General features: G+C 39.4%; 1 protein-coding gene across 1 annotated transcript in view; it reads left to right on the plus strand.

Moving 5' to 3' along the window:
- The window catches only part of TYR (tyrosinase), a 45,608-nt gene extending 36,074 nt beyond the window's left edge, over positions 1 to 9,534 (plus strand). The window contains exons 4-5 of the mRNA XM_027895829.1: positions 2,120 to 2,301; positions 9,051 to 9,534. Of these exons, the coding sequence (XP_027751630.1) occupies positions 2,120 to 2,301; positions 9,051 to 9,274 (406 nt within the window). The 3' untranslated portion in view covers positions 9,275 to 9,534. The remainder of the gene's footprint in view (positions 1 to 2,119; positions 2,302 to 9,050) is intronic.
- The last annotated feature ends 14,340 nt before the right edge of the window (positions 9,535 to 23,874 follow it).

A 23,874-nucleotide genomic window follows, 5' to 3' on the forward strand; every position in this document is an offset into this window, starting at 1 on the left:
GGAAAATAAGGCACTAATAGTCAGAGCATCTTACCCAAGGCATGAGTAAAAGCCAGGCAGGGAAAAGATTGGAGTGCACTCCCCCACACACCACCCCTCCTCAAGCTAAATTACTCCTTTATAGTCTACGTGTTTTTAATGATTAAATATTAATTTCTTCATTATATTCTCCAAAGATTACAGAGTTTCTGTGCAAACTTTCTTGTAATAACTGCAGCTGAAGCCTTGATACTATATAAATTTATCCATCTGAAAGCTTCAGCTAAACATTACTCAGATGAGAGCCTTTCTAGAAAGTGTTGATGAAGTAACTGAAGAAGAGAGCCACATATAAAGATTTTAATCAAAAGTAATACCTGCATTGTTAAGAGTTGACAAGGTGTATGATCATAGTGATGTTTACATAAATGATTTTTTTTTATTCTAAAAAAAGGACCAAGATTTTGGCCCTATCTCTATTTTTATGAGTGTGAGAGGGCTTTAATGTGGTGGGGTTATCATAAAAACTTCTGGATTTATGCCCCAAAACAAGAATAAAATCTACCAGCAGAATTCTTGGATAACTTGCAGAGATCCTGATACTCCTGAGCACTGTGCATTTAGAGTCTCTGTTTCTGAGATAATTTGATTTTCTGAACAGTCTAATTAGAAGGGGAGGGAGGGAAGTCCCTGTCCTCCAGTCAGTGCTGGGGAGTGGCAACAGTTGAGCTAAGATCTCAATTAAAGTGCAATTTACTTATCTCTTTAGATCGTTTCTATCCCTCATAACTGATAAATGAACCAAGTGACCGCTCCCTAAGCTTGATGTTTATATTCGCCTCCTACCAGTATGTTCTGATTGAGTATTAGGTCCTCTTTCCTCATTTAAAAGATACCTGCATCTGCTTGTCCTGCACCATTTTTCCACCTCCCCTATTCCAACCTGGCACATTCAGGTGAACAAACACAAAGGGATCAGGTAAAGGATTTGAGGATTGAAAGAAAGAGAAGAGTTGAGCAGGAAAAAAGCTCAGACACAGGGAGGAGAACTGAGAGTGTCTTGGAAAGTTCTTAGTTTTGCTTTCCAAATGCATCCAATAGTTGACTTGAAAATGTCAATATGAACTCTTCCCATACTGCAGCCTTTAAGCTTTCTGCCTCCAAGTTGAAGATCAGACATACAGCCCTGCTCTGACACACAGATAATGGGACAAACTGCAAGAGAAAATTGGAAAGGTGCAGTTGAGGATGGACAGGATGTGGGTAACAGCTTCTAGTGGGTTTACATGGTGAGGTTTTGGTAGTTAGGGGGCTACAGGCGTGGCTTCTGTTAGAAAGTGTCAGAAGGACAGCACTTGTTCCAGCTGGCTGCAAGATAGACGGGCTTCTGGCCAAAGCTGAGCCCATCAGTGACCTCAGTAGACCTCTGGGATCACATATTTAAGAAGATGGTAAAAAAAAGCTGCCCAACAGTACTGGGAGAGAGGAGTGAGAATATGCTAAACAAGAGTGCAGACACTAAGGTCAGTGAAGAAGCTAATTCTGGAGAAAGACACTTAACTGACAACTGACCTGCCAAGTTTTTGGACTCACATAGCTTGTACCTTCTACCTCAGGTCTTTCCACTCTCTAAGTGATGTCCAACCAGCCATGGTGTGACCATACTTAAAGGCAAGTCTGAAAATTCTTGGTAAGAAATTGAAGGAAGGGGAACAGGACAGAGCAGATGAAAACAGGACCATTCACAATCAGCTACAAATGTTTCTGAGAGTGAGGAGGAATGACTGAGGTCTTTAATCAATTTCTTTCTATCTCTCACAACCATGTGAATTGCTGAGCAGAGATTGCAGTCAGGTCACAGCAACAGAATGATTTACATTTATGGAATTTAAAAGCATATTCAGCCTCTCTGCAGCACTGCAGGCCTTTGCTTTTTGTAGGCTTGCATAGGAACTCAGCACAGAAGTGGATAACTCCGAATTTGGAAAGCATTACACACACATAAAAACAAGACATTGCATGCAACTCTATCCCCAGGATTCATAAAAAACCCCAAAAGAAAATCTTCACATTTTTTAGTTTTCAAGAAGAAAATTTCTGCTGATCTCCATCATTGATTGATGTGCTTTGTCTTCCACAGCATTTTTGAACAATGGTTAAGAAGACACAGGCCCATGCTAGAAGTTTACCCAGCAGCCAATGCACCAATTGGGCACAATCGAGAAAATTACATGGTCCCCTTCATTCCTCTTTACAGAAATGGAGAATTTTTTAAATCCTCAAGAGAGCTGGGGTATGACTATGAGTATCTGCAAGAACCAGGTAATATTATAATTTTAGGTAAATGTAAAATGTAAAATTTGTTGCCTATAAAGTGGAATATGACTGTCAAATGAGAATATTAAAAATCCTTTTGTTCCAGATTTTTTCCTGCATGTAGTCCCAAATTGTACCTTCTTGTTTTCACATTTCTGGTCTTATACAGGATCCATATGATACTATTAGAAAAAATCCAACCAAAAATCAGTCATTGATATTAATGTTATCCATCCTAGCCTCGTAAGAGCAGAATCTGACTCAGATGGTCAGCTGGTGATCAGAACTGGAGAGAAAAAGTGCTGGATTTCGATCGTGCCATTTGCCCAGCTCAGCTGTTACAGTGCAGCACAAACGGGAACGAGTAGGATTTTCAGGTTTCTGGTTTGAAGGAATGCAGATTCAAAACCCTCTTTCTGGAATATAATCTGATCTTTTAAATACCCACAGTAAAATTCACTGCAGCACCAAAGACCAACACAAGGTCTGTGCAATACTTAAAATGGTGATCCATTAACCTTTTTCTTGTCCTATGGTTATTTATATGAACACAACTTAATAATTCATTATGTTTATTTCAAACAAATTAGTTTTGTGCTGTTTAAAGGTACTTTTTACTTGGGCTTCCTGGCTATCCTTGAGCTAAGCAAGGACAGAGGCCCTTGGGGCTGTAGCTGATGGGGAACCTCAGGTACATCACGCCACAGTAGATCTATAGTGGTGGAATTTACAGTTTCTTTTGAGTAGTGCCCCTTTATTGTTCAAAGGAAGAGTTCAGTTCTCTTAAAGACAAAATGGTGCCTTGAACTGAGATTGCTCAGATACTTTGGCCCAAAAATTTATAGAACTGAGCCATCGGAATGATCAGACGCATCTCTTATGTTCAACACTGCCAAAAACTACCTGTAATGAGGGATACAGTTATCCTTGCAGAGAACTGGCCACTGAACAGGTAGGTTACCGGCATGTTTGCTTTTCCTGTTTGAGGCAGAAAATGTTCTGTGAACTTGTCCCTTCAGTTAAAAGGCAATTACGAACTGAAAGTCCAATAATGATATAGCAATATCATCAGGGACTTTTTAGCGTCTCTAGAATTGTCATAACTTGATTTTTGTCCTTATCAAAAGAATATCAGGTCTCAGGGCATCTACTAATGCCAGTATGTGTTTACTGCAAACTTGATAAACTGTCCAATCGTGCATTTAGCTTGTTAGTCCACATTTTGTAAAAATCTAGCTTGTATTTTTTACAGTCATCCAGAAAACTCATTTTTTGACTATCTTATGTGTAATGAAAGAAATCTGCAGCTCTCCAGTATAATTGCTTTGGTAGTATAACCAAGATACTAGACAAATAGGGGAAAATTACAAAGGGAAAAAAATAATTAGCGAAGATCTGGGTATTCAAGAACAGGCAGCATTTCTACAGATCTTCCAAATGAGGAAGAAGCGGAAAGGCAAAGGAAGAGGACAATATAGAGTGAGGAATGAGCATACAAGGTCTGATTCTATGCTGTTCTCAAGACCTGGTTTGTTTGCTTTTAAAGAAAATGCTTTAGGGGTGATTATGGTGGTGCTGGGCTAACAGTTGGACTAGATGGTCTTGAAGATCTCTTCCAATCTGGATGATTCTGTGACTCCACAGCCATTTTGAGTTACAGTACCAGCAACTCAGGAGATATGAAGCAGGATTACACAGAGCATGAGACTGGTTACATAAAAATAAAACTTGGAAAGAATTCAATGACAAAATGGCATTTTAATGCTAAATTATATTGTTGTTGTGTCCTTGAGGAAAAACTGATGCCTGGAAGCTCTGCTTTCAACTCCAAAGTAAATCAATGTGTGACAGTATGTGATTTTAATTGCAGCTTCATTTATTTCTACATGTACCACAGTGCTGAAACAGAAGTGATCACAAACAGTGTTTATGGAAATCCATCCCTCAGGAATCAAAGGCACATGCCAGAGTGTAGTTACTGGGGAGCTGCTCTGAACAGAAGCCAAAGCAGACACCCAGCTTTCCCTGACATGAGAACTGTGAGCTGTAAAACTACTGCAACTCACCCAGCTTACTGAAAACGAACACTAGCTAGCATCAATAAAAAAGATTTGGAAGACTAACGGCACCACCTAGCAACAGCTGTCAAAACAATTAACTCTGTCAAGAGCTATTCTAAGAGCTTATATTTCAGAGACTGGACTAAGCCTTTTCTATATTTTTTCCTTCTTTCAGAAATTAAAACAGATAAATTTGCAGACGCAGTCTTGACTTTTCCCCAGAAAATCTTCCTAGTTTTGGTTGTGGAAGTCTCAGTTGTATTGCCTTTGAACTCCCAGAGGGACAAAACCAGTAAAACACAAACACACAACAAATGGTAGAAATTAACTTGCTCACTAGAATAAGAAAAAAATTGCAAGCTAAAAGTGGTAGAAATGTTTGTACTGCCTCAAGGTTTGCTTTAAAACCTAATGTCTATTAACTATGCAAGTTAGGAATAGAAATGGGTGTCAAATGCAATAGTAAGACTGCAAAAATATCAATGGGACTATGGCAATAGATAAATTATAGAATTTTTCTATGTTTATGTCTTGGTTGGCCAGAGTTTTTATTTCTTATTTGTGGAATTAACCATAGAAAGACTTTGCCATCCTGCAGTTTACATAGAAGGAATATCTAAAATATATAAAAATTTTTCCTAAAGTTTAATTATTAGGATTTTTAATCTTTGGGATCTATTATATCAATAATATGCTTTTACATTACCACAAAAAGATAGATTTGCCATAGTATGTTTCCTCAATCGTCATTCAAAATCCACATTATTACTCTAATTACAGGAGACACACATTGCTTCACCTTAAAATTACACTGTTGTGGTGTACTACCCTCTCAATGGCATTCATCAACTCACATGAAATAGACTGCCTGGCATTTTTAAATTACACTAAAAAAGAGCAATCTGATTTATTAAGACTAGGAAGTTTGTTGTTGTTGTTGTTTCCTAGAAATAACACACTTTGAGAAGCAAGAACATGCTAAGAGATGAATGCTAAGACCACAGCTGAGGTTAATCACTGCTAATTTCCCATCAAAGAAAGAAAAAAGGGGAGATATTTGTTTTTGTCAGTAATGGGAGGGTAGCTATCAAGCAGCAGCTCAACCTGGCTTCCTTTTGTTTTGTCCTGAACATACTGACATAATGTTCATGGCCATTTCCAGGGAGGACTATCCTAAACACGGATATAAAAGGAATGGGATTGGTATCGGCCAGTGTTTCCTAATAAAACAGCTATATGTTGTCCCCTTGCTCCCAACTCCCTTGACACTTTTCCCAGGTAGTCATCAGCAAACACAGCTGTTGCACTTTTGGGCCTTGCACAGGTAAAGAATCATGATGATGATGGACTACTTGAAAAGGCAATTTCCAAGATTTTGGTTGAGCAGCCAGTACAGTCAAAGGTTTACTGTTGTGTTAGAGTCTCAGATTAACAGATCACAGGGTGTTATTCTATCCCTTGACATCGAAGAGTTGCCATGGCAACTTTATGATAGTGATGCCAAACTCTTTTGTGAAGCAAAAAGAAACAGGCAGTAGATGCCAGAAGGTGGCTTTTGGCTTTGAGCTAATTACAAAACCAGTATAGACTGAGGCTGAAAGCAAGAGGACATGTATGATTGATTATCATGATATAATAAAACAGATTTAGTTTTTCGAAAAGGGCCTGACATGAAATGTGACATTACGTTTTATTGGGAAGAAGATAGGTCAGACCCCTAACTAATATTGATGGAGGAGAGAGATGGTCCAAGGCCAAAGGAGATGTCACTTAGAAAACCCTCATATCCCAGACACATTCTGCAAGGAATAGAACTTTAATAATTCTCTTTTGCCATAACATTAAAACAGTGTCAAGTTTCTGTTATGTATCAATTTCCTTTTAGCATAATTGTAATTCCCTTTAAATAACTGTATTGTTTCTAATTTGGACGTGTTTGTAATATAAACACAGATGAGTGGAGTTTAAAAAAAAATTGGAGTTACAAACTCAAGCACACAAATTTAAGGTATGCCAGCAATAAAGTCTATTTAAGCCCAACCCACCCTCCACCTCTCCAGGTGTGCATTATCTTTAATTGCACACTATTTTTTCCCCAGACCCTCACCTCATTCACTACACAGCACAGACAGCATTCATTAAGAAACAGATATCCAACCCTTTTCACTTCTGATTTTTTTCTCAGTTGAGCAGCATGTTGCCTAATGTATGATTTATTGCACACTTCTAAAATTCTATCCTGAAGATATTTCCTCTAACAATTTTCTTTGGTGATGATCACTACAGCAGCTGAGTCCAGCAGAAATATTAATTTATATTCACAATAAAAAAGGACTCTGTTAATGGTACTGTCCTCATGAAAAATGAAAGATTAAAGAGAGAGTGTCCTGCCTAGCCAGAGGTTTTTGGAATTCACTCTGAAACATCAAGAATCTAATTTTTTGTAGTTCTTACTGTTGTATAGCACTTATATGTCTAATGAGACTACAAGTAGAAGGTTGAACATACAGACTCCTGAAAATGCAATCTCAGAATACAAAGCTGGACTAACTGGAAAGCAAGGGATAGAGAAATAGCCACCAAACATTCACCAAAGTAAAACTGAGTTGTAGAGACAAACTATATTCAGTCTAAACTCAGCCTAAACTGAATTACATCTCAAAAAATTATTCAGACTTCAACTGCTAAGGATAGTTTAACCTTTAAGGTGCTGTAAACCAAAATCATAGAATCACCAGGGTTAGAGGAGACCTTTAAGAACATCAAGTCCACCTGTGTACCCAGCACTACTACTGTAACCCCTAAACCACTAAATCACATTACCCAGCACCAGATACAAACATCTCTTAAACGCCTCCAAGGATAATCATTCTACCACCTCCCTGGGCAATGCCTGACCACCCTAACGGTGAAAAATTTTTTCTTAGTATCTTGCCCCAGGCATGACACACCTAAACTCATCTCCAGTGATCCTGGTCTTACCCCTTTCCCCCTTTGAGCCTAGTTTAAAGACCTCTCAATCAGCCTTACTAATTCCTGGGCCATGATCCTTTTCCCTCCTCTGAGGTAGGTGCACCTCATCTGACATGAGCAGGCTTGGTGATGTGTAAGCTACCCTGTGGCCAAAAAAACTCAAATTCCACTTATGGCACCAGCCTCTTAGCCGTGTATTGATCGGTTGAATTTTCCTATTCCTTTCAGCATTTTCCCTTAGTACTGAAGGAATCAAGGAGAATACTACCTGCACACCTGCTCCTTTAACCAAATGTTCCAGTATCCTGAAGTCCCATTTTGAACCATGGGACTTCTTTTTTCAATCTCATCCCTACCCACCTGGAATACTAATAGAGGGTAGTGGTCAGAGGGCTGTGCCCAATCAGGCAGATTCCTGGCTCCATCCCTTACCCAGGACCCAGGGAGGCAGCATCTTTTCAAAGCAAGAGCATATAACAGCATAGGCCTGGAAGTACCACAATCAAAGAAGATATATGGGATTGCTTTTCTGGGTATCAGTGAAAATGCAAGACGACAGGTAGACAGCCTTTGTGGGGGTATACTATACTAAATATGGTCGAGTACATCTAAATCAGTCCAGATGCACAAAGAGCATTCAAAAATAAACCACCATAGTGTTTCCCAGAAAAGGTGCCCATAGAGGTGCCTTTTTTGTTTGTTTGTTTGTTTTTGTTTTGTTTTGTTCCCTACTAGCTAGCAATTACAGCTAATAATAGCAATTAGAGGTCATAATTTGGAGATGTGGAGTCAAAATACTCCTTGGTCTAAGGAGATAAGCATTCCTAGTTTTCAAAGTCAAACCAGGTTGTTGGGTGTGTTTTGAACCCGTCCCTTTTCAGTCTCTATTGTGAAAGGAAAGCCCTGTATGGCAGGATTGTCATAACTCATTAAGCCCTAGCAAGAACAACAGAGAGACAGACACACACATTCATACCACAAAGCAAAAGGGCAGCTGATTCTCTAACAGTGAGAATCTGCCCTGGATTCACCAAAGAAGGAGGATTTCTAGTGCAGACAGTACCAGAGAATAATTGTCGACTGACACTCCCCACACAAGAACTATCAAATGAAATGAGCAGGGGACTGGTTCAAAAGTAGTGAAAGGAAGCTTTTTCCCCCATTCAATATGTAGTTAAGGCAGGGATCTTATTGCTGCAAAAAGTTGTGATAAAAGTTCAAAGAGCAACTTTAAAAGATGATACAAGGAACAAAAGTTCTCCAATGACTACTACATACAACGATAGCAGGTTTGGTTCAGGAAATCCCTGAGCTGCAAATTGTGGAGGCTGGGTAAGTATTCTGTAAAAGGATTTGTAACAGGCTTGGCCTTTTTCTTAAACTCTCCCTAGCATCTGCTTCAGTTATTGTTGCCAATAGGATGCTGAGCTAGCAGGACTTGTGGCCATACAGTATCAAACTTCTTGTGTCGTATGTTTTGACAAAACCATAAGGAGCACTGGAGACAGTGAATTCTCTTCCTGCCTTTAATATGAAGATTGAAAAACAGGCTAAAAGGGCTGAAGACATTTGTTTAAAACAATTGATGACCCTCAGATAATTTCTACCACTGTTCTTCTTTATACCCAGCCTTCCAGTATTATCTATTATACGGCTTCCCTAAAGTGACTATACATTGCATCATCTAAAAGGATCTTTTTTTTTCTGTTTGTTTTTTTCTAGCTCTTCAGTCTTTCCAAGACTTTTTGACACCCTACCTTCAGCAAGCCCGCCAGATCTGGGCTTGGTTGGTTGGAGCAGCTGTGGTTGGAGGCATCGTTACTGCTGTGCTCACAGGTCTCATTAAGGCCTGCCGAAAGAAAAAAAGAGGAACTTCTTCAGAGATACAACCCTTACTCATAGACAGTGAAGATTACAACAATATAACTTATCAGTCCAACTTCTAGAGGCCTCCAGTAACTCAGTCATGTTACTAAGATGCTAATCAAGCATGGAGTGTTTGATGGATGTTTACAAATACCTTGCTGAGATGTGCTGCATGAGCAGGATGGGCAGTCTTGCTCCTCAAGCCTCTTGTAACCTCCAATGTTGTAATATCTTATCAGATCCACTCCTACAAAAATCTCCCAGATCCAACATAAGCTACCAAGTTACCCAAAGAACGCCATGTATTTCCTATGGTTGATTAAACAATGCTCCTATGAAACCATACCAGCTTGTGTTTTAATGTTTAACCTATTATTGGTTCTCTCACAATTGTAGGCTCCAATCCTGCAGCCCAATCCATGTGTTTGGCACATGGATCTAGTGAGAGGTGCCTGACTGCGCAATCTGTGCTATATTCACTCTGAATGTAAGAGCAGAAAGAGCCCTTTAGTTCAGTGAGCAAAATACATGGTGACTGAGTAGAGTGAATAGACACATTTTTCTTCTGGGATAGAAGTGTTTTCCTTCTAATTACCATGTCCTCTTTGCCCTGGATTTATTATCATCAGCAGAAGAAAGGATCTCAGAAACCACTTTTCACTTTCCTCAAATGCTCCAGCTAGTTTCTGTCTTCTATACTATCTTGCATTCATCTGGGTAGCTGGGAGATTTTTAGGAGATGAAACCTAGTCTCACCATGCCCACTTCTGTTTCATTGGACTTAATGATTGCTCATATTATAGCTGACATCTGGGTGCTCAGTATGCATATATCCCATGAGGCAAAAAAAGGGTATGGTGGGCAGAACTCAGGCTGGACAGAAGGTGCCCATCAAAGCTACTCTGTCACTCCCCTCCTCAACTGGGCAGGGGAGAGAAAATAGAACAAAAGGTTCATGGGTTGAGATAAGGAAGGGAAGAGATTACTCACAAAATACTGTCATGGGCAAAACAGACTTGACTTAGAGAAATTAGTTTAATTTCTTGGCAATCAAAACTCAGAAGGGAATAATGAAAAATAAATAATAATTTAAAAAATATAATATACCCTCTCCAACCCCTCCCTTCTTCCCAGGCTCAAATCCATGTTTCTCTAAATCTTCCATGCCAGCAGCACAGGGGGACAGAGAATAGGGGTTGTGTCAGCTCATCACATGTTTTCCCTGTGAGGACTCCTTACACTCTTCCCTTGCTCCAGCATGGGGTCCTTTCCACAGGAGATAATTCTCCATGAATTTTTCCAGTGTGAGTGAGTCCTTCCCATGGGCTGCAGTTCTTCATGAACTGCTCCAGTGTAGGTCCCTTCCATGAAGATTGCTCCAACGTTGGCTTCCCCATGGGGTCACAAGTCCTGCCAGCAAACCTGCTCCAGTGTGGGTTCTTCTCTCCATGGGGTCACAAGGTCCTGCTATGAGAGCCTGCTCCAGTACGGGCTTCCCACAGGGTCACAGCCTCCTTTGGGCATCCCTCTTTTCTGACATGGGGTTCCCCAAGGGCTGAAGGTGGATCTCTGTTCCCCCATGGACCTCCATGGACTGCAGGGACATATCCTGACTCACCATGGTCTGCACCATGGGCAGAGGAATCTCTGCTTCAGCACCTGCTCCTCCTCCTTCTGCAGACCGTGGTGTCTGCAGGGTTGTTTCTCTTACATATTCTCACTCCTCTCTCCCAGCTGCAAATGCTTGAAAACTGCAAGGAGCCACAAGCAGGTTTCAGGGCAGCTGTGAGAAAGCTGAGGGAGGGAAGGTAAGTAGCAAGGAAGGGACAAAACCTGCATCATTTTCAAATGGGGGAAACATGAACTTTGACAATTGATCTGAATGCTCTCCTCTAGACAACAAATGCCATGGAAACTCTCAAAGGAGCTATTTTCTCTCACACATGCCTTCAGTGAACATCTACATGGAGTATTATCTTGACAGTTTTCAACTGCCCAGCTACATGGGCTTATTTCCATTTCAGAGCAATTGCACTGGAATTGTCCTCTGAACTATAGAAATTACAGCTCTTGAGAGAGCAGAAGAGATATAAAGCAGCAAGGGGCTTGTATATCTGTTTGGAAGGAACCACCTACAGTGGATGCTTCTTTAGGAAGTATCTTGTGATTTTTCACATCTAAGTGTTAATATTGCCCTCCTGCCCTGGAAATCCTGCTTTCAAGGAGCATACAAGGACTTTTGCAATCTCTTAACTATCATTAACTGAACAGTAATAGTCACAAAACCAGGAAAAATTGGAAGGTGGGAATAAAACTACCAGTGTATTATGCTAGCAATAGAAGGAAAGGTCTACACCTTGACCAATACCTGCTGATCTACTCCACTGCCCTGATTAAGGAAGGCACAGGCTAAAATCTCCTCTGACTCACCAAAGTGCAGGCGTTTTGCTAAATGAAGCTTTTCTACTTGAAAAACTCTGGTCTTAAATCCAAAAACTGGTTTTTTTTTTTTAATATGGCTTCTGACCCTTGATCTGAGATACTAGTAGATGAGTGCTCTCCAGTATCTCATTTAAGTATTAAAAACAAGCACAAACATTTCTTGGAACTGAGGTATAAGCAGGAGAAAAGGAATTATACTATGAGAGTATCTTGAGTGGTCAGTTAAAGCTTTTAATGACTATTTTATATAAGCCAGGATATTTTTATTCAGCCTATTTGAGGACTTCACTCAAATTCCACAGCTATTATCTATTTGTTTATTTCCTCTGGACTACTTCAACTAATAAAATGGGAAATAAAACCCCTCTGATACGTACACAGTGAAAAGAATATTTTGCTCCTCAGTGATTTTTCTAAAACCTTGTTTGTTGTGTTTGATAACAAAGGGCTGGCTAAAATATTTAAAATGATTATGTCATTCTTATTCTGAAAAATTCTTCTGAACAAATATGAGAAAAGTTAACAGAGAAAACTTGAAAAGGAAATATTTGGGGACAGAATAAAAAATAAGAAGTGTTTTTTATTCAATAACTGTTCACAAAAGCCTAAGTGGCATGATTGCCTGGGAATTCCAGACTCCCTGCTCTCACTCAGCTGCACTGGGCAGATGGAGATCTTTGGACATAAAAATGGTGGCAATTGCAGTGAATTTGAGATATTAAGACCCATTCAGTCTATGGAGGGAGAGCGAAAATCCCCTAAGCTCCCAGGAGCTTCCCAAGTAGTCTTCTGTGGGAGCTAGTACACTTCTGGGTTCCCCAGCCCTGAAGTTAGAACATGGCAGGAATATGTTGGAATTGTGCACCTTAAAAGTCCCAGATGTCCAGCCTTGAGGCAGCCTGAATGGCTGTGGTAGTCTAGGACAGACTCAGTAGAGCAGTGATCCCTGACTGGGCAGTTGTCCTGGTAGAAAGGCAATTCCTGTGTTTTCTTAGTCATTTGTTGAAAAAAATGCAATTGTACAAAATATTTCAGTGTCAGGAAAGCAATGTCATACTTTGAAAAGTTGTTCTGATAGAAAAATTCTAACTGCATTAAGCAAGTTTATTTCAGTCTCTGCAGTATTCCGTGATGACATTTCATTTTCACATTGACCAAGGTAATTTTTACCAGATTTCACGCCCTTGCAAAGGACTGGTGGCCTGACAACAACATGGAGTTAAACCTCTTCAGAAGTGTATCTGACTGACCACATGAAACCCCAGCTGCTTCTCTTTTCTGAACAAAGTAGTTTAGGTTCCTTCAGCACAGGAAGCAAACACCACTGCCAAGTACAGACTGACTCCACCAATCTTAGAGCAACTATTTTGTGACAAGAGAAACTGCCCTGCAGAGATGCCTCCCCACTGGCTTTTTGGGGACCCTGCATATTAGCCTGCATATAGCTAGCAAACTAGCTACCTAGGTTTTGGATGGGTCAGAAGGAGGGAAAGGGCTCTTTCAGCACTATGTCACTGAACGTTTTCATGGCCACCAGCACTGCCAGGAGATGTGCTTTCTGTCTGCAGGCTACAAATGCAATGGCACATTCTTTTTCTTCTCAGGGTCATTTTCAAGGTTGTGCTTTCTTCTGTGCTCAAACATATGTAAGCTAAGTGTTGAAGGACCTCTTTTTACTTCATAGATGTTTCCCTGAAATGGAAGCTGTAGTTCCTGCATTTTTTTTTTTTTTCATTAGGAATAAGGTAATACCATGAGGCTGTACTTGCTGCAAAATCTCATTGAATCAGAATGGTCAGAGCTTAAACACAACCCTGCCTTAATATTTTACTCTGTCTGGTCAAGGCATCTTAAAACAAGAAACTTCCCATTGCCATTAGGCTGTTGGCTCAGCCTTGGGGAGTTAATTCTGACGGAATCAGTGCCAAAAATGGCGGTTGAAAATCTAGATCCTGTGTATGTAGATCACATAAACCTTGACCCCATGGGCATTGAAGTTCGTCTTGTCCAAAAGTACTTGTTAGATGAGGATCCCACCAGTTTAAATATCCAGGACAGTATCTGCAGTATCAGCACCATGTTGTTTCACATAATGAAAAAAATTCTCAAATCTAGAGAATACCTGACATCTTCCTATTAAAGTACTCAGCATTGTTATGTCTCTGGCCTTTGCAAGAGGCTGTTACCTCTGTCAAGTTTTCAATTTTCTAGCCTGGTCTCTTACTTCATTGGACAGTTAAGAGTTACCTTTATTCAAGGCAAAACAATGAGCAGCTGTCTGTCTTTTTCATTCTGTTCTCCCTCCCACATTTTACCCAAACTCGTATTTTTAGCACCTGGCCTCTACATTGAGTTAAATCTGTAATTCACCATCTGTGTACACACATGTGTAGGGATGCAAGTCATTTTGAATCAGTCTCCATAGTGAGCTGAAAATTGGCAGCAATGAGACCTTGTCATTAAAAACAGCCTTTTACTGTAATTTTTGTAATAAACTCTGAATTAGATAGGAAGTAGCTATTATAACTATAGGAAACCAATTTATTTCTGCCTGTACATCTTTCACCCATTAGGCTTTCTAATGTCCCATTTTACAAACAGGCATTTCCCCGGGAGTCTCACCTCCTTTTCAGGGCATCAGTTATGCAGAATTCACAAGATGACAAAAAAAGTTCTAGAAATCTGATTGCTTAATAAAACATGTAGAAAAACTAGTACTTTCCCCACATATAAAACAAAAAATCCTCTTTGAAATTAGAATTTGGCAATAAACATAAATTCTCAACTCTTACTGTGGCTTGGCACTTCAGATTATCTCCATGCAACTTGATTCCCTGTGCTCTCACCTCAGACTGCATTGTTTTATTCATCTAGAAAAGGGATCCCTGCGGGCTCAGTGGTGGGATGGTCCCACAGTTCTGAGGCTGGTATAGAGGTGGGAATGACAGGCATGGTACCTACATGATTGCTGTCTGAGTGTGTCATACAGATTTTAAAGGAACTTGTATGTATAAAAACACATCCCTGCTTTTCTTCATTGTTTTCTACTAAAGAAAAAACATTCTCAGGCAATAATAAGAAAATAAGGCATTTTCAGGTGGATTGCATATTGTTGACAACATTTCACACATTTTCCTTTAATCGCAACAATGTTAAAATGCTTCTGTTTTGAATCAGTTGCATTGAATACAATTGCATGACAGGAAGATCTGCTACTAAGAACTTGAAGGCCTGGACTGTCTGCTCATAAATTTATGGGGGGATTGGCAGGTGGTCCATTAACGGTGCTCTGCTTAATTTACTACAGACTGATTTCACTGTCAGACAACCTGGCTCTACAGAATGAAATATATACACAGTTGGCTTGAAAAACACCACATTATCAAGATGACAGTATTTGTATATAGAAATATTTAATAGTGTAATTATGAGAAAATGTGATTTTTTTTTTTTTAAATTGAAGCACCACATTGCAGAGTAACACAGCTACATCCATTAGCTGATAGAGAAATACATACATTCATGGCAAAAATATAAATACTCAAATAACTGTATAGTTGCAATAGTAAAAGTTGTATAACGTGTGCATGTGTGTGGACAAACCCTATATTCTTTTCCCAGCTACCCTTTTATCTGGATGACATTACAGTCATTTATATCAAGAACAAGTGAACGCAAGATTTCTCAAGTCAGAATAGCAGGAATTAGTTTTAACTTTGATCCTGTCAATTAATGCCACAGTGACCATGGAAGATACAGACTACCAAAGAATCCAGACTCCATGTCCTCTTTTACACCATAATGGGCTTCAGATGCTACTTTAACATAAATTTTAGTCTTTTAATTCTATAGTCTGTGGTCCCATTTATTTAATCCAGAGGGCTGACTTTCAAAGCATCAACCTCCTATTAATATTCAGGGAGAATCAGGCTCTTAACAACCCTCATTTAAGAGCCTAAATGAAAATGAGGCTTTTTTTGTCTTTCTTATAGCTACAAGAAAAGGTGCTTGCTATTTTAGAAAATTAGATTACTTCTAGTCAGAAATTCTTTCCCCTTTCAGTGGAACAAATATGCTTAAATCCAAAAGTCTAGACACAAAGTCTTAAAAAATGATGGCCTTTTGTCTCATCCTAGGAGCCATGGCATTCTATAGCACCAAACACGGATGTCTGCAGGGAGGCTGTCATATTAGAAATTGGTGTTTAGTGGTCTGGGTACAGATGACAGATTGGGAAATCTCTGCAGTCATCCCAATTAAGCTGACATTCTTCTACAAGAAGACACACTACTGTAAAGAGTTATAGGAAAACTTGTTTGGAAAATTAATCTGTAGAGAGAGAAGAAACTTTGGCCTAACAAAATTAATTTTCGTGAAAACCAGAAGAATGGTTTTGGGGGAGAAGATAGGACAAGTTGCTGGTAATTCAGACCATCAGTCATCAGTTCACAATGCACAGTTTCAGATTAGAAAGCGCAGTTATTAAGCTCAGTTTAAAGCTTCTGTATAAGCTAAACAAGAAACCAGAAAGAGAAATGATAAATCATGGAGGCATTAAATTCATAAGTATTAAATTTGGGAGGAGTTTTAATAAGGGAAATGGATGAGAAATGCAGATTATTTTAATTAATTTTGCTTACAAAAATGATTATGGTTTTTCAGGAGAAACTATCCAAGTTGCATTGATTACAAATTATTCCAGTGTGCCACTCTTCAGCCCTCCTGTAACATCCAAATGCCTGTAATGCTCTTTAGGGCATATTTAAGGCTAAGCATCAGATTACCTGCAGAGAACAAGGCTCTGACTGGTTGCACAGCTGCTCCCCAACTTTCAGGAGGCTAAAGGGACCAGCAATGTGGTACCTGCAATGTGGTACCTATCCTTTTACTCCAGTATTCAGAATCAGGAACAGGTAAAGAATAACCTGCGTGTGCTTCTCAGATGGTCTCAATTTTGTAACTGTTTTTTTCAAATGGTTCTTCAGATGAGATATTGTTGGAGACAAGTGAGGCCAGGTCATATCTAATCAGCACCCACATTTACAGCCCATAACATGCTGTGTTCTCTAAACAAATGTGTTTGTTCCCTGTAACACCAGTGGAGTGAAAAAGGAGCTTTTAAAAGAGTTTTATATGCTGAAATGCAAAAATACAAGTCGGGTTAATCAGATCCCGCTGTAGGTCTTCAAAGGTTTTCACATGTCCCCACTGATGATGTGAGAAAGGCGCTCATTTACTTTAGGAGATTTGGTTCATTACATAACTGAAATTCATGCAAGGTCAGTGCATGGTTCAGGCAGACAGCTGCTGCTCAGCCCACAGCTGCTAGTTTTCTCTCTGGAAAAGCTCTTGTATTAGCATGAGCAGCCTTTGCCTACCATTGCCCATCCTTCTGCTCACCTTGTTATCAAGAATTTATCATGATTAATTATGTCCATATAGTGCTGAAGTGGGGAGGAGGAAGCAGAGTTTTTCTTTTCTGTTAGGAAAACAGCAGACTGCAATACTTTGTTTGCTGCCCACTCTAAAGAGTTCTTTATTTGCTTCAGCATTTTCAGCTAGGTTTTGTAAAAAAAAATACACCCCACCACCCCATTTTTTATGTTCTCCTTTCCCTAATCTTCTTGCTAAAATGCATTTGTGAAATATATTGTTTCCCATAAAAACTCTCCAAAATATCAGACAGGAAATCAGAGCTCAAGAGCCAAAACACATTTTGCCAAAACCCATTACTTGGCCAGGTGAAGGTGAGCAGGAAAGGATATTCCTCTTAATGAAAAACTCCATCAGAATTTTTGAAGTTATAATTTTTTCTTCTGATAGCTCTGCCCAGCCTGCCACTGAACCTGTATTAAGTATAAATAAACACCTTTTGCAATTACAGATATCAAGAACTTCTCTGAAGTGGAGATTTTTCTCCAAGTTTTTAACCCATGAGAAGGAATATACAAGAGTTTTTTTTTTTTTTTTTATCTTGTTGCAATTAAAACTGCTCATTCTGGAGAGATGGTACCTTTTGCCATCATTATATAAACACCACTCTGGAATGAGAAAGCAAAATATGCAACCAAATGAAGTTTAATTTTTTATCCTTACTTATCAAAACTTAATTACCCAGAAATTTTGACAACAGTTTTGAAAAATCTCAGACAAGACTGCATACTTGTAATAATTCATGCTTCACATGTACTTTTCCTACAAAAACCCACAACCCTGCCAAATGCAGAAATTCTTAGGTGGACAGCCACCAGAACATATTCAACATCGAGTGGGTGCTTTAGTCTCCAGTGTACCAGACAGACCCCTAACCACATTACTGCAAAGTAATCCACTACTGGGGTCATGAGTTTTAAACCCCTTGTTGCAGATTTGCTGTAGAATCAGAAGTGCCTTGAAGATTGTAATAAAATACCAGCTCTCCATCAAGATCTATCAAAAGCAGTGTGGTCTGAGAACACTGTGAAATACTTCACCAAACCAAGCCAACTAAAGCAAAAGCCCAGATCATGTTTCAGTCAGGTGCTCAAGTGTCAGGTTCATCAAAGGCGGGAAGGACCTCTACACACTTCTGGTATGGGAAGGAACTTTGCTTAGAGCACAGTGGAAGCAGAAAGCAGCACATGGCTGACTCTAACCCATCAAAATCAGTCATAAACATTCAGAGTGCAGAGGAATGATATTCTTCTAAATTCCAGTGGTGTGATGATGAGAATGAGATAATATATTTTACCTCCGAGATGGTCTAAGTCACAGAACAAACGCTAATGTTGTTCTAAGCCAGAAAACAACTCTGGGTGGTTAATAGGGGTACCTTGTTCAATTTTGGCACTTTGGGTATCCTACCCAATGTCCTGCTGTCATGTCAGAGGATCCTGGGTCTCCTGCAGCATATCTGTCAACCCTGTATGGATGTTTCAGGTAGTTTAGGGCATCACAAAGAGTATTAGAGCCTCTGTTTTAAGGAGTGAAATCCCAGCCTCCCTTACCAGCAGTTAATACATACACACATATGCACATACACAATGCTTCCACAATTAAAGCAGTATGTCATTAATTAAAACCAGGTCACAAACGGCAACACAACCATGTTTTGCTCAGTCTTGGAATGGTTGTTTATTCCAAAGTCATGAAGCTTCCTGCAAAGTAAATACCTTGAGAGTACAGTGCCATAACTACATAATGCATAAATGTATGGTGCTTTGTCAAATATAATGAGACATAAAATCACATTAAAATGTTCTGCTAATATAACAGAATGTAAAAATCACGTCTGAACAGCAACAGAACTCAGCAGCCAAATACTTTAGTTGTCAGTATTTCCATTAAGATAAAATGGCTCATTCAGTTGAGTGTTTTGGGAACTAGGATCCTTTCCACACTGCAACCAGGATTTTGCATTTTAACTAAACAAACTTGAAGGACTATTTGCCAGGCAAATTTGTAAAACTCTTTTCAGGTGTGACTATCCCCATTTTACAAGTAGGTAAAAAGATAACGGGATTTTAGAAAGAAACTTAATGCAGTTGAGTATCAAAACCGCAATGAACTTGAATTCTTCATATTACTCTGCAAATCCTAAGCAGAGTCACTGGTTTGTAGGGAACTCTCTAAGATTATGGCATAAAGTTTGGAGTTTTACTCTGTCTGAGCCCTTTTTTAGTCAATGGATTGCACATACTCTCACAACACTGTATGATTAAGGAAGGGACACTGAGGGAAAAGAGTTCTGCACGTGACTCATGAAAAGGAGAGGAAGAACATAGGAAAATAGAAAAACAAAAACTCAAATCTTTTTTATGATCAGTTTTCTAGCTCTCCCTTATTATACACATAACTGGTAAAATCTTTGCTTCATTTTATTGGAACTAACAGAGTCAAAAATCTTATTGCTTACTCTTTGAAGGTTTCTGAGGCATGCAGATAAAACATTGAACTATTTTAAGTCCTTCCAGTAAGTGAAACACAGTTCCCCTGTTGTGCTGAGGGGCAGCAAGCTGAAGCTACAAAATGGGCTGTTTCATAAGACAAGAGTAGGACTTGTTATAGATACGAAACCACTATTCTTTTGCTTAAAGTCAAGCCTGGGTGAAAAAATTAAAAGTGAAAGCTCAGTACCAAATCTTGCTTTCTGTTCCACTTGGAAACTAAGCAGATATTTCTCTTCAAAGAATTGTACCACATCCTGATCTATAAAAACATAAGAACAGCTTGAAATTACATTAATACAAACAGGCATCTCTGAAAAGAACATTGAGTACTCAAAATTGTGGACATTTATGCTAATACTTTCCAAAATGGTTATCTTGCATATTGTACAGAGATATAAAAAGTAAATGCCACCTTCCTTTTAAATAATTTATTTTAATTTCAGCTCTAGTGGAAAAAAAATATATAATTACAGAGCTGAAATTTCAGAAAAAAATTTCTGATGTCTTTCTTTTGGGACAGGGAAGATTGAGGGAAGAATGTAGTCATAACTGAAAAAGTCAAGACCCGCAGATACAGAAAAGAGAGGACATTCATTTTTTCTATCACATTATGCATGCTAACTGGAAATAACTACTTCCAAGGTTCATTTCCCTAAAAAACAAATTGGAAAGTTGACCTTAGTTTATTGATCTTTACAAATTTTAGGGATGCCAAGGGTTTAATCTGTGGTCCACAACATTGATTACTTTGACTAGTAAGATAACAGGCTAAGGTCTTTTCACTTGTACCAGTGGCTCCAGTTCTCAGCCATTTACCACATCAAATTCTCACATGGCTGTTGAATGACAAATAACTACTGAAAGTGAGAGAAAAATGGATCACATCTTCTTTCTGACAGTAACCCAAGACTAGACCTGCCACAGACATTTCCTTGAAGGCTCAGATGACAGTGTAGACATCATCTGAACCCAGGCGTGATCCTAGAGAAATGCCTTGCTTTAAAAGGAAGATATTGAATTGTTGAAGCTGTGGTACTACTGCTTAGTTTGAACTGTATTTGTTCTCTTACGAAGGTTGGAAAGAAAAAAACCACAAACCCAAAAAATGCCTTGTTGTTAGAAAGTTTTTTCCATATGGTTTCCACCCTTCTTTTAAGTATCTTGAAAGAATTCTTTTAAAACAGACAGGTTTTGGACATGCTAACACTTCCCAAGTACAAAAATCTGTTTTATTGTTCATGTGGTTGGTTGGTTGGTTTGTTTTGTTTGGTTCTGGAATGAAATTAGATTTACATAAACAATGTAAAATCACAGAACGTGACAAAAAAAAACCCTTATGCACATCAAGGAACTAGTAAGCTGGGCTACTCAAAATACTTTTTCTGGACATCAGTTTGAGAGGAGATGTCACAATTATAACTTTTCTATTCAACTATCTAGAACTATTTCTTACCAACTGTGCTTAATCAAATTTGCTCTTGCAAATGATCAGAAGGAACACAGGGAGAGAAAAACTCAGTGGGATTAAGGATTTCACAACCTGGCACACATGGGCTAAGGCTACTTGTTTCAGAAAAAGCTAGTTAATAAGCCCAGAGCTTCATCAATGTATGAATCCTGGAATAGGGTCTTGGTCACATCTGAATCTCAGTGAAAGCTCTGTCCTTCTGCACTTGCAGCAGCCTCAGTGCCTCCTTCTCAAAGACGCAGAGCTGAACATATGTGTTGGAGGTTGTCTGCTTAATAGCACAATACTTCTTTCCCTTTATAAACAATGAGTTCTCAAGCTCCCTGAAGCAAAGAAACCAGGGAAGGAAATATTTAATCAGTGAAAAGAGGAATTTATACGCAGTTGATAAACTAGAGGCTGTATAGAAATATCAAATGCAACTGAAAAAAGAAACCCTTTCTATCACTGCCCAATGTCCTGAAATGCCTAAGTGTGAAAGCAGAAATATGACTCAATTTCAGTGGTAGCCATAAATTATCTGGCTTTCAAAAAACCAAATCCCTGATTCTCATTCAGAAGATGAAAACACTTTTGCTGTTATGAGTTTTCCCCATTTTCTACATAGCTTCCCTCATAGCATTGTCTTTCCTCTCATTCTAAAATGGTTCCCCAGCACTAGGATGCTGCACTCATCAAAGTGAATACAAGAGCCCCACTGGCTTGTTGATTGCATTTTTGAATGCTTCTGCACTAGGAGCATTATAAGGGCTGGTGTATTCTGATTAGAATTGAGGACCTCTGCATTTCCCAAAGTGGTATTTTCCTGAGTTAAGGGAAAAGCTGAGGATGGAAGAGGCCTCTTGATACATTATGTACCATGGAGGGGGGAAGAGCACAAAAGGAGGATTTGTGTGACACATGGATGATGATGTATCCAGCGATCCAAAGGTTAGAGCAAACCTCTAGGTGAAGGTTGAGGTTATATGCAGAGAGGAAGAGATGGATCTGAAAGCTCAGCTCCCTCTAATCTTCCTATGAAGACAGAAGACGACCAAGATGGATCCAGCTCCAACAGACAATGATATTTCACCCTCAGGTGGAGACCCCTTGCCAAGTTGCATCTCAGCCACATTTTTAAGCTTTGGGACACTACGTTTTTGCCAAAAAGTGTGTATCAAACAGTTACTAGAGCTTAAGCAGTCAAAAAAGAATAATGTCATAGGTGGATCTTCACACTGATAGCAAATATTTATTAACAGTTAATTATGTTGTTCTGACACAATAAAAGAAAATCACAGAACTTGTGTCTTCCTGCAGAGGTTTTGCCATTTATTCCTCATGGACACCAGTGCAAACATGGGCAGCATATATTCATATGGGATGCTGGCATTCACCATCCTGATCTGTTCTAGACAGTACATGCTATCAAGCATCTAACACCCAATGAGGTACAATAACACTCCCTGCTTACCCATCCCTGAACAACATGCTTCTACAGAGCTGGAGAAATACAGAGGGTATGCCCATGCCCTCAGCTAATCATAACTGTCACTGTACTCATAGGTCAGACCAGCTCATTGTCTAACAATTCACCCCCAGGTACGACAGCTCTGAGCTACAAGCTGGAAAGCGCACACAGGAGGCTCACTTAGCTGCGTTTAAACTGTCTTTTGTCTCACAGTGCGGACCCAATCCAAGAGCCTCTGATTTTCCCTGATGCCAAAGGGTACCTAGGGCTAGCTCTGACTCAGCACCATTCAAAGATGTGACAGACAATGTGACATGGCCTGCTTCTGACTGTAGATCATGTATCACTGCTGTGTTCTCCTTAAAACAGTTGTTTACCCCTTTGCCTTAAACCTCACCTCTTCCCAGCAGAGCTGGGAAACAGCATTCTGTGCAGCATTCCTAACCAGGCTGCACCAAGTGCAGCTCGGGACACAGTCCACTATATATGCTCCCTGGCATTTTGCATTTTCCTCAGACTATTAAAGGGAGAAGCAAAAAGCTCAGAGGTATTATTTATTCAATTCAAAAGCAACCTATTATCACTGTGTTACACTTCTAACATGCAAACACCATGACACAGCACCAGCAGGGAATCCGTTATCCCTGAAAAAGAAATGGCATGCTCTTCTGAAATCAAAATATATGCCCTGCTGTCGATGAGCATATTCTTGGTTACAGCACCAAGGGGAAATTTTCGCTTTTCCTCCCCCACCTCTCATCCAAATTTCTTCCTCAGGGTTGCAGAGTATGAGATGAGCAACGTGACCTTGCAATGACAGAATTTTAATGTGTGACTGGTGCACCAAAAGCAATGCAGCAGCGTCTCCCTGCTTAGCGTTGCTATGTACACTAGACATTTATGTAACACTGCTTCTCATCCTCAAGGCTGTCCTTTCCTAGGGTCAGCAGCAACAAACACAAAATTTATTTATTGAACTGTCAATGCTACTTACAGCTGATACAGAGAACTCTACACTCAAGTATATTAGTGAAAAGGAGTTAACATGTAAAGCTATTTCCAATCCCAAAGCTGCAGAACAGAAGCATTTTTTTTTTTTTTTCATTAAGTTAGCTTGAAAAAGTAAAAGGTTTATTTCAAACAAATTGCTTATTTCCAAATTTTTTGCTAAAGTATACTAGTTTTCTTCTGGGGTTTAGCACCGAGTTGTGCATGGAAATGCAATGTCTTTGCATATATTAGCTCTCAACCCCCAGGGAAAGACTGTGTGTACATCTAGAAAATGGGGTTTGCTTTTAGTTTCTAAAATTGAGAGGCCAAGAGGTCTCCTCCTTCCCCTTGGCTCCCAGGTTCAAAATATTTCACCTGGTTCATTGTTTGCATTCTCCTGCC

Source organism: Empidonax traillii, unplaced genomic scaffold (genome assembly GCF_003031625.1).
Source record: "Empidonax traillii isolate 1590-97213 ecotype Southwest subspecies unplaced genomic scaffold, ASM303162v1 scaffold471:size1368335, whole genome shotgun sequence".
In the NCBI taxonomy this organism is placed as follows: Eukaryota; Metazoa; Chordata; class Aves; order Passeriformes; family Tyrannidae; genus Empidonax; species Empidonax traillii.